Source organism: Dipodomys ordii, unplaced genomic scaffold (assembly GCF_000151885.1).
Source record: "Dipodomys ordii isolate 6190 unplaced genomic scaffold, Dord_2.0 Scaffold104, whole genome shotgun sequence".
Classification (NCBI taxonomy): Eukaryota; Metazoa; Chordata; class Mammalia; order Rodentia; family Heteromyidae; genus Dipodomys; species Dipodomys ordii.
Window position 1 is genome coordinate 105343 of NW_012267320.1, and position 11409 is coordinate 116751.

Consider the following 11409-nt stretch of genomic DNA (forward strand, 5'->3'; position numbering starts at 1 on the left):
ACCCTGACCCCATAATAACTGCTCACTGTGAAGTTAAGCTAGAGCATCTCCGCTGGGCCATCTGGGGGCCTTGGCTGCGGCGCCATGTTGGTTTTGCCATTTTATTATTCATCTGCTACACTTGACTCTGTGGTTTTCCATACCCAGCCCAATATTTTCTCACACTCTCACAGAGAAGGCCTAAGGCACTAGAAATGTTTCAAAATGCAGATGCTCAACTGGCCATGGTAGTAGGCCCGGTAGAACATTCCTCTCAGCACTCAGGAGGCTAAGGAAGGAAGATCTTAGTTAGAGGCCAGCCTGAGCTAACTAGATAGACCTTATCTCAAACAAACAAAAACTCAGACAAACAAACAAAAAGCAATGCTTTTTGGGCAAAATAGATACTTCATTAGTTCTTTTACTTCTTAGTTGGATACTTAGCATAAATCTGTTTTAATCATGAGACTGCTAGACATAATCATGTTAACATAATCATGAGATGTTGTTTTGTACATGGTATTAATAGTTAAGTGGGTCTGGAACAAACCAGCCACAACTTTAGAAGTGCTTGTTGACTATTACATTGTAATAGCTTGTGTGGACTTCCACATGTGTTGGCTTTTAAGACACTGCATATTTTGTTGCGTGTGGCAGATTAAACAAGTCAAGCCCTTCAGATCTGTCTTCAAATGCATCCTGTGTGCAAATGAAAGCAAATGCATAAAGTTCTCTAAATGTTACTTTCATATCCAATATTCATGAGCAAGATTCCTAACTTGATCACATTTAAATCAACATTGATCTAAATACTGCATAATGAATAATGCAACAGAGAGAATGTAAACATGTCCCTGACATTACTTTTTGGTCACTGATACCACAGCATACAACGGACTCAACAAGTACAATTACAAAAGGGCTAATGTCTGACCACACTAAGGCACATACCTACTTCCATTTGAACTTAGGCAATATTTTTTAAAAGAAGAATGATAAAGTAAAACTGCCACAAAATTATCAACAGAAAAATAAAAAAACAAAAACAAAGAAAACATTCATATTTGGGTTGAGATTTTCCTTTAAGCCTTTACAAACTTTATTTCCATTATATTTACACTAGCATTAGATTAGTTGAGTTTTAAGCCAAAACTTTATTTCCTTGCTTTGTGATGGATGAAAGGGCATTGGTGAATGTGGTAAATCATCGAGATACGCTCAGTGTGCTATAAGGCAGATCATCATTGTGAACACAGTTGATTTCCCCTTGCTTTTTCAAGTCTCAGTGCTCAGGGTCTACAGAGCTGAATGATGTGTCTAATTGTGGAGGGCGCCTTGGACATTGGATTCCCAATGTCTTTCATGGATATTTCCCATAATTGTGTGTAGAGACTGGAGCACTCAATGCATGTGTTTGAGCGTCTAGGGGGCCACTCACAAGTGTAATGTGTGTGTGTGTGTGTGTGTTTATGTGTGTGTGTGTGTGTTTATGTGTGTGTGTGTATCGCCTATGTGCATGCGTGGTCACCTTCTACTTGAGCGAGGACAGAATCTGGATTTGAATAAAACAAGCATTACAATACCTTTGACACACTTAGCTAACTCAAGCTCACTTAGTCTCTCCCCCCAAAGAAGTTTGGGGCTCTAGATTCCTAGATTTTGCAGGAGGCCAAACTCCACCTCCATAACACTGAGTTGTATGAGATGTATTTAAATACTGAAGACGTTCTTTACATGTTACAAAATGATTGATTTTGGTCCAAGATCAAGGATCACCTTGCAGAGTTCCTTACCCTTGGCTTCTTTTCTTCCTCCTGCCCTGCCCAGCCTCACACTGCAGCATTCAAGCAGATTTCCACACATCCCTTAAACCTCTGTTTAATCATCAAGCCTGGAAGGTGCAGGTGTGGCGTGACAGAGCTCTATTTGTGCTTGGAATTCCATGCAGTTCCTTCCTGGGCAAAGGCAGACATCTTTGTGAATAGGGAAGAATTAAAAGAGCTGGAAGAAATATTGGCCAGGCAACCAAGAAGGGGAAGTCGTGGGCAGTGAGCATGGGACCCTGAAGACACTTCAGCTGTCTACACATCGCCATGATCTTCCAAGGTGCAGATGTTGGGTCTGTGAGGTGGGCTGAGACCTGCTGAACAATGTCCCCAGCCAGCTCCCAGAAAGGCCCTCACTCCCGCACCCCACAGCCAGTGGAAGCCGCAGGAACGCCGGAGTAGGGCCAGGATTTGGAGCCATCACCCTGCCGCTCCCAGATCCATGTTTCACGCCATACGATTTGTCTATGGAAGAAAGGCGATGGGAATGACCATAGGTTGTCAAGGCACAGTGCCCCTGCCCGGCTCTTCTCGGGAACGACTAGCTACAATGATAAGTCTTGTTACGTGTAACATCTTCTCTGCTTGAATCACAAGAATATGTCTGAAAGCCTTGATCCAAATGAAAACCGAGACACACGGCCATCATCAGACATGAACACCTTTGATACCTGGGTCAAAGAAATACTTTCTTGTAGAAAATACTTCCTTGCATAGAAATGCATTTCTTCTCGATTTCAGCACGGCTCCATATCTGCCCACCCAGCAGGACATCATTTTCCTCATCCTACAACCGCTGCCTTGACTTGCAGCTCCACTTTCAAAAATGGGGAATTTTAAGAGTTCTTTGAAGGAAGCCCCTCGAATACGCAAAAGCCAAGTCAGCCCCCGGATCGCTGTGTCCAGGCTTCAGTTTTATACACATACAACCATGTGTTTTTCACGCTCACCACAGCCATGGTGTTGGATGGTAACCCGACGTGGCCCAGCCGTACAGCAAGCCGAGGTGCACCCCGCACCCCCGAAGTCACACATTGCTTTGCTGCAACAAAAGCGTTCGCAGTTCGCGGTCCCGCTGGTCCTCCTGCCTGTATTTCTCTTCGAGTTTCTGCTTCTCCGCATCTGCACAGTAAAAGGTGCAATCTGGGCTCTTCCGGATCTGCTCGAACTGACTGAAGTCGGCCACGTACTTGCCATTTTTGGAGAGAGAAACCACGGGCACGAACTCGAAGCCCCAGTAGATTTCTTCCGGGATGTAGGACGTGCGGCTCTGGCAGACGGCGCTGGTGGACTCGACGGTGGCATTGAGGAGGACCACCAGCTCGAATTCCTTCTCCTTTAGGTTTTGGGGCGTCAGGTCCCTCAGGGGGCTGCTCTCGTCCAGCACGTGGTAGAAGGTCATGGGCAGGATGAGGAACGGGCTCTCGGAAGAGGAGTCCACATGGAACTTGACGGAGGCTTGGTTGAGGAGGATGCGCTCGCCCTCCTTGGTGACGTGGGTCTGGAGGAGCTTGCCCGACAGCTGGCACTGGATCAGAAGGCTCTTCCTCATGTTGGCCACCTGGATCACCAGGCACAGCTTGCCGTTCTGCTTGGTGATGACCGCACAGTGGCTGAACTTGATGGTCTCCGCCCGCTTCTTGGGTCTGGCGATTTTAGCCAGGAAGGTGCCGGTGATGAAGATTTCGATCAGGGTGGTGATGACCAGCTGGGCCACCAACAGGAAGATGGCGTGGGGGCACTCCTCTGTGATGGAGCGGACCCCGTAGCCGATGGTTGTCTGGGATTCCAGGGAGAAAAGAAAGGCCCCCGTGAGTGAGTCTACCTTCATGATGCAGGGGGTGTGGTTAGAAACGGGCTCGCTCAGCTCCAGATCCCCGTGGATGAACGCAATGGCGTAGTAGATCACCCCGAAGAGGAACCAGGTCATCACGAACGTGGCGGCGAACAGAGTGAGCTTGTACCTCCACTTCATGTCGATCACCGTGGTCCACAGGTCCTGCAGGTACAGCAAGTAGATGCCGTCCACCTTGTCGAGTCTCACGTTGCTATGCCCACTCTTGGACATCACTCGGGGTCTCTGGGCCTTGAGCCCAGGGCCAGCCGGGTGCTTCATGAGGGGGGTGCTGGACATGCTCATGTGAATGGTGTCCATTGTCATGTTCTTGAGACCACCTAAGGAGAGAGCCAGGAAGGACGCGGCGTTAGTGTCATGTGTGGACAGCCAGCAGGAAAACAAGAGAGGGACGGTCCTGTGAAGCAAATCGGAATGGATAGTGGTCCCTGGGGATCTGACAGGGCCTGGCCAGTTCCAGGGCCTTCTGTGGACACAAAACTGTGCAATACACTAAGATCTTCTACACAGTGGTGCAGCATTTGCACATGAGCTAAATACATCCTTCCCTGTACCTTAGACCATCTCTCGCTGGCTTCTGTCACTTAGGACAGAGTAAACCGTTGATTGTACTATTTGGTGTAGGGACCAAAGATAAGGAAAACATCTTCATGTGTTCAGTACAGGTGCAAGTTTTCCCCTCATGCTTTGAATCCATCACTGTTTGAACACAAAGATACATAGTTGGCCTGAAAATACAGAGGCCAACTACACATGGCCAGAAAGCAGAACTGTGAAAGTAGGTCTTGCTGATGTGTATGTACCTGCAGAAGTCAGAGGGGAGAAATAAGGAGCATGAGCTGGAAAAAAAAAACCAAAACAAAACAAAAACAGTCTCTGTGATCACTGAGCTGTGTGATCTACCACATGCTACTTAACCTCTCTGGATCTTAGCTCCTTAGTCTTTAAATTGAGAATGTCTCACTTCTCAGAGTTTCCTTGATGGCTAAGAGTTAAAATGCCTCTGCAGAGCCTTTTACACACACACACACACACACACACACACACCCCTAACCATATATACCATTATGCAAATATCTCACAAATGCTATTCATATTTTATTTATATTCAGTTATCATAATTTCCCACTACAGAAACTTTTAAAAAATATATCTGCGACCAAGCAGCTCAGGTCCAAAGCTGACATAATTAAGACCTACCATCCACAAGACAGTTCTTAGATAGCAATGGAGGATGTTAGTATAAACCTTCGAAGTTCAATAGAATGAGTAAAGTTTTAGGACTGCCATTTGCATCATATTCTCTCTAACCATTTACTTTTTGCTCCAATCGAATGCATAATTTAGTGTCTATGACCTCTCTTCATTCCTGAGGACAGCGGGGGAAAAATTCAATAATCAAACCACCCAAACCACACTGAGAGCATGGAATTAAGCTTCCTTAATGGCTTGACTGCCCCACTGGTTATTCCTAGGAAATTGCTACCGATGCCAATTCAGGTGTGACATTTAGCGCTTCCACAAACATCTTCTCGTACCCTTTAGATGAGGGGAGAAGTCATACAAGGGAGGTTTATCTGAGAGAGCAAATGGAAAGGCCAGCAAGGAAGGGCAGGCATCTAACACTGAGCCATGAAAACCTACCAAGCAATAGCACTGGGTTCTTGCTCAGCCCAGGAGACCACAGCCAGAACAAGCCGCCTGGGACCCCCGGCCCCCACACCCGGCCTGGCCCAGCGCCCGCCTGGCGATGGAGGCGGATGCCCTGCATTCCTCGCAAGAGGTGTTGGGGGTGATGACGGAGGACGCTCACCTGGCCGGCATGGTGTTTATTTTCTCAGCTCACTGGTATTGGAAGACTTTTAAAAAAGTGAATACACAGTGATTTATGATTCGCATAATCATCTTTTCTGTGTCAGGGGCATTATGTCAATAAAGCTTTGGAGCAAATCCTCTAGCCAGCTCCCTTCAATGGGCTGAGAGCCGTTCGAGGCGTTGGGCGCGCGGGCGCGGCCTCGTCGCCAGGGGAGAGCCACTAGGAACTGCTCCCTGCAAGGGACTCTTCTCTTTTTTCTTGGAAAGACTTTTTGTAAAATTTTCATCCTAAGGAAGGGTTGTGTGTTTCTCAGAAGTTCTTGGACTTCTAGAAGTTCGTCCCTGGAGGAGGCGGCGGGTGGAGCAGGGGGCCGCACTCGGCCGTGCTGTGGGGGCTGCTTCTGGGCATGGGGAGGCGGAGGGCAGCCGTAGCGAAGGGAAGACCATGCCAGGCGGGCTCCCCCAGCGCCCAGACAGCCTGTCAGCGCGAGCTCTGCCAAAGACACACGGAGCTCCGGTACAAGTCACCACGTGTACGTTATTTATTTTTCTAAAAAATAAAACAACGTGCCAGGGGAAGTACATGTGATAAACCACTGCGGTACAAACAAACTGCAGGGTTCAGGTGTGATGATACTCCAGCACTCCCCCACCCCCTCACTGCCCCCCGGTCCGTCCTCTGAAGAGTCTGGAAACCTGGGCCTCCGTTCTAAGAAGTCACCCTCTCCTTCCAGTCAGGCGTGGGACACGCTGCCTGCTCAACTCTCTGCTGAGTTCTGACTGGCCGCAGACCCCAGCTCGGGGCGAGGGTGTGGGGCCACACCAGGGTTGGGTGACACAAGTCACCCAATGACATCGACAGCTTCTGCATGAGACAGCAGGTGTCTGCCAGCCCCTCCGGCCTCCTCTTCCCCGCGGCCTCAGAACCCTTTACTACCTGGTCACTCACCCGAGGGCAGGGACAGGAGTCTTCCTCAGTGCAGGGGGGGGGGCACGTCCTGGCTCTGCTTCACCCACCTGGCTACCCCAGGACTCTGCTCCTGTCTGGAGGAGCGTCACGCTGCTCACAGGTGGCGCGAGCACCCTCGGCACTGGCCCCTGGCGGTTCCCTAAGGGCTAAGGCGGTGGCATTTACCTTTGGCCTGGCCATCTGGCACGGTGCCCAGAGCAGGAGAACGGCTCAGTGTGTCCAAGAATGAAACCGAAGCCACCAGCATGGCCCTCACCAAGAATCCAGCCCCTGGAGGGAGCTCACTGGCGGGGGGTGGGGGAGGGAAGGTGAACACGTCCTGCAGAGGCCAGGCGGCTTCAATGAACTGAGCTGCACAGGAGGCCGGAAGGGGAAGCGCAGAGGACGTAAACAGTGAGCATCGGAAGCGAAGGGTCCAGAATAGTTCTACCGCCTGTGGAAATGCTTGGCTCCTGTTGAGTCATCGCACGGCGTGGAGAAGGCTGTGGGACCCGGCCCCTGACAGACACACGCCTGCCGCACAGGGCACACATCGAGTCCTTGCAGCCGGGCAGGGACCCCACTGGCTCCCTCCACCTGAAGAGGCTGTGGGTGCTAGATACTGGCTCATGTCAACACCCACAAAACCTCCAAGTGTCAGGTCGCCTGGTCTAAATGCAAGAGGCGCTTTGGCATGATTTTCTTCTAAGATACTTCTCTGTGTGTGTAATTTATCAATTTTCTGTTACTTATCAATCTATTATCTATCCACCTTTATCATCTATAAACTTGCCTTTTTATCTATGATAAATCAAATATCTATCTATCACCTATCTATCTATCTATCTTCTATCTATGTATCTATCATCTATCTATCTATGTGTTTGGAAGTATCTATCATCTATCCAGCTATTTATCTATCATCTTTCTCTATCATATATCACTTATCAGTGATTTATTGCCACACTGTCTCAATTCAAGTCCAAATATACTTCATTTTTTGGGGCTCTATCATTTTCAGGGTAATCACTACTGCAGAGTTAATATATTCCTAGTGATAAACGGGGGAGCCGCCCTGACTCTCCAGCCGTCAGCCCAGTCCCCACTGCTATATCAAAGCCAGGAACCTGCCTGACATCCCTCACTTTATTCATCTGCTTCACTGGTTTTTACATCCATTCTGTGAATTCACAGTAATCTTAGTGCACCATACTGTATTCTTCAGCAGTCTTTTTTGAAGAAGGCTTGTTTTTTTGTTGATCAACACTCCCATTTTATATATCATCATGTTACTGCTTTTGATTTTTTTTCCCCCAACGATTCTACAGTCCTGATGGCTTACTGTCTAAAAGTTAAAGATGGGAAAGTTAACCTCTTCTCCTTTTATCTCTTCTAATTCTCCAGATAAGCAATATTCCGTAGGATCCACACGCAGTTTTCTTTAGTCGCTGGAATGAATATTCAGGTCTCCAGTTTGGGTAATGTTGTTTTCCATTCTGGGTTACAATTGTAATTCTCAGAATGGCAATTTATCTTCACCAAAGCTTTGAACCTGCTAAGCCAAGGTCAGTAGGACCCTGGCCTACTTTCAAGCCAATAAATGATGCATGTGTGGAGTGGCTTAGCACCTATGCATTGGTTTTCTGGAGATAATGGGAAGAAAACACACACATCTTTTAACTGGGACTAAGACTATGCACATTGCATAGGGCTCTAGTCTACTTGGAGGTTGGTGGAAGAGCTAGCTGCATGAAAGGTGTTGGAGAGGAAACAATGAGAATGGGGAAATGGAAAAGGCATTCCCTTTATCCCCATCATATTCTGTCAAGGAGAGAGGCTGTCCTAAGAATTGAATCGAGGATCAAGCAAACCAAACACAGCATGACGGCCGGACAGAGGAGCTCAGGATCTGCCAGGCAGGACACTGGCAAGGTCTGGGGTTTCTCATTCATCCTGTTGTCCCAGGTGGAGTGGGAGGCATTTCCAGTTGACACTGTTACGTCTACATTGTGTCCATGGCATCGATGCTGATGGGTGGTCCCGTTCCCGCTCTTCCCCTCCAAATCCTGAAGTCAGGCTGTTGCTCAGGCCTCATGACACCTGCTGCCACCTGCAGGAATATGAGTTGCATGTCTGGATGTCTCCCACTGATATCCAAGGCCGGTCATAGTGCCTGAACTCAAGGCCTGGGCGCTGTCCCTGAGCTCTTTTGCTCAAGGCTAGCACTCTACCACTTTGAGCCAGAGCACCACTTCAGGTTTATGAGTGCTTAACTGGAGCTAAGAGTCTCACAGTGACTTTTTTTCCCTAGCTGGCTTTGAACTGCGATCTTCAGATCTCAGCCTCCTGAGTAGCTAGGATTACAGGCATGAGCCATAGCGCCCAGTGGATTATTTTTAAAAGCAGGGTTAAAATCTGATAATAACTATAATATCTATTATTTAAATTTCATATAAAGAGGTTATGGAAGGTATAAATACCAGGGCTTGTCAAATGTACACTAACTAAAGGAAGATATAAGTATATTTGATGTCAAATATATATAATAAATACATATTATATATCATATTATCGATAATAATATATAATAAATAATTCTAGCTAAATTTAAGCACAGAGAAATCTGCAACTGCCACAATAATGGCTGATTTCTTTTGGGAGGGGTAGTTCTGGATTTTGAACCAAGGGCCACATTTATGCTTGCTAGGTAAGTAGCCAGTGATCTACCACTTGAACTATATCCTCTAGGATTGTTCTGTTTTCTGTTTTTTCCAGATAGGGTCTCATCCTGTTTGCACGAACCAGCTCTGGGGTGTGATCTTCCTACCTATAGCTGGTAATGGGAGTGTGTGCCTTCAGGTCTGGCTTGTTCTTTGACATAGAATCTTGCTGACATTTTGCCTGGGGCCGACCATAAATCATGAGCCTCCAACTTCGGCCTCCCAAGTGGTTGGTTGGGATGGTGGGCATAAATCATACCATAGCAGGTTTTCCATTGCTTTTTTGCTAATTAATACCTGTTTATATCTCCCCTCCCCCAGACACACTAAATCTCAAAAATAGGGTGTTAAAGGAATGCTTGTTTTTTTAAAGGAGGAAAAATCAGTTTAAGAATGAGTATTTTCCTTCTAGTTAGCACAACCGAGAGACCTTAGAACTCTGTTGGAAGTTTCCAATTTGTCCTTCCCAGGAGCATTTCCTTCTGTGCTCTGTGGTGACATTTTCATTTACAGAAATGGATCAGGGTGGGGACGGGGAGGCCGTAGCTGCCCAGAGTGGAGTTTTTCAACCAGGTCTCAAATGACCTCATTCCTTGCGTTCTCAAAGGGGGCAGCCAGGCATGAAGGAAGGAGACGTGAATCAAACAGTAACCTGGCTGCACCAGACTAAAATGAGGATGTGCAGGATCTGACTTCCAAGCGCCGAGAAAACAGAACTTCCTGTTTGTAAGAAAAGTTCCTTTAAAAGCTTCCTCATACACCCAATGGCTCTGACACATGGCTTTTCTGATGATCTCTTTTTGTCTCTAAACCTGATGTTACCTGGGTGGGATTTCACTTTAAGTAGACACAGGCTTAAATATTAAATCGATGAAAATGCTTGACAAGGATTTGTTTGGGGTTCACTGAGCTCAGAAGATTTACAAGTAATTGGAAACGAAACCAGTGGGGCTTAGCTCTCCTTCTTTGGACCCTGTGACTCTTTTGTCATACAAACACAGGCACCAGGACCTTTGCTTTCGGCCATGTGACAGATTTCTCCCCTGCTCTTAATCTCAGTCCATAATCTGCTTTAAAGGCTTGTCTGGCAGTCCCAACGCCTTTGCTTGACTTCACCAGTGCCAACTGGAAACACAAATGGTTTTGTCCGGCTAGACTCAGACGTGGACAGTTCCCTCGGGAGGGACTGACGTGGCCCTAACTCTGAGAACATTGCAAGGGTCGTTCTTCAGTTATTATCTCTTGGGGGAAATTGCACTTACCTTCTGCCTACTCACTTTATCCCTCAGGCTCTGAGGACTGAGGAGGGCTAGAAGAAGGGCAGCCCTCTGGGAGCTGTGGAAATGCCCGTGGTCATCCATGAGAATCATATGAAAGATATGCAAGTCAAGACGGTATCAAGAAGTAATTTGCAAAATCACTTCCTGTCTCCCAATGCCCTGTGTCTGGAAGATCTGAGCCTGGAACCTTGTAGGTGGAACCGTGGCAGACTTTGGTTGCTGGAGTTCACTTTGTGTGGTTCCTGGTGATTCTCTGCAGCTCTGTGCTGGGTCCCGGTGTAAAAGATCCTTCCCTGTGCGTGTCCCTGGGTGGGAGTGTTTGTACTTCCTGTGTGGAGGTGACCTCGTGACTTTCTCTGCCCAATCCAGGGTGACCAGCAGTGGCACACTGTACCTAAGCTGAGGCTCAGGATTCATCTTTAGGGCTGCCATGGGTCTTGCCGAGTGCTTCCAATTCAAGGGAGTAAGAGGCAGAGATTCCTGGCACTAGGCTGCAACAGAGCCACAGCTGAGAAAGGATCCTTGTTGCCGTGAGTCACAGAGTTCTGGGGTTGTAACTGAGGCAAAACCGAGCAGAAGATTCTGGCCACCAGCAGGGCCCCTCACCTCACCCCACCTTGGATTATACATGCCTGTATCTGTATTGTACTGCATGCATTTAAAGATATTGAGGCTCGTGCCTGAAGCGTACATCAAGTCCTCCAGTCTGCCTACGTAAACTCTACGAGTCAGTCAGGCTATGATCCGACACTGACCGGAGTAAGACTCCAAATCTAACCCGATTCCAACAGGAGGAGAGATCTGCCGGTCCCCAGGGACAACATACAAAAGTGACTGATTCTTCTCATCTTGTGACCTCCTTCCAAGTCAGTACTCAGATGCAGCAAGACACCGTGCCTAATTCAAGACATTCAAGAAGTGTTCTGTCATTCTAATCTTCTTTGGGCAAGAAGGCCCGGCTTTTAGACCTATGGCCCGGCTTTTA

General features: G+C 47.6%; 1 protein-coding gene across 3 annotated transcripts in view; it reads right to left on the reverse strand.

Annotated features, from left to right (window-relative positions):
* Positions 1 to 384: 384 nt before the first annotated feature.
* The window catches only part of Kcnj15 (potassium channel, inwardly rectifying subfamily J, member 15), a 44413-nt gene continuing 33388 nt past the window's right edge, over positions 385 to 11409 (reverse strand). For all 3 annotated transcript variants that reach the window (XM_013027513.1, XM_013027515.1, XM_013027514.1), the window contains exon 2: positions 385 to 3980. In XM_013027513.1, coding sequence (XP_012882967.1) covers positions 2833 to 3966 — 1134 coding nt within the window. In that variant the 5' untranslated portion in view covers positions 3967 to 3980 and the 3' untranslated portion in view covers positions 385 to 2832. The remainder of the gene's footprint in view (positions 3981 to 11409) is intronic.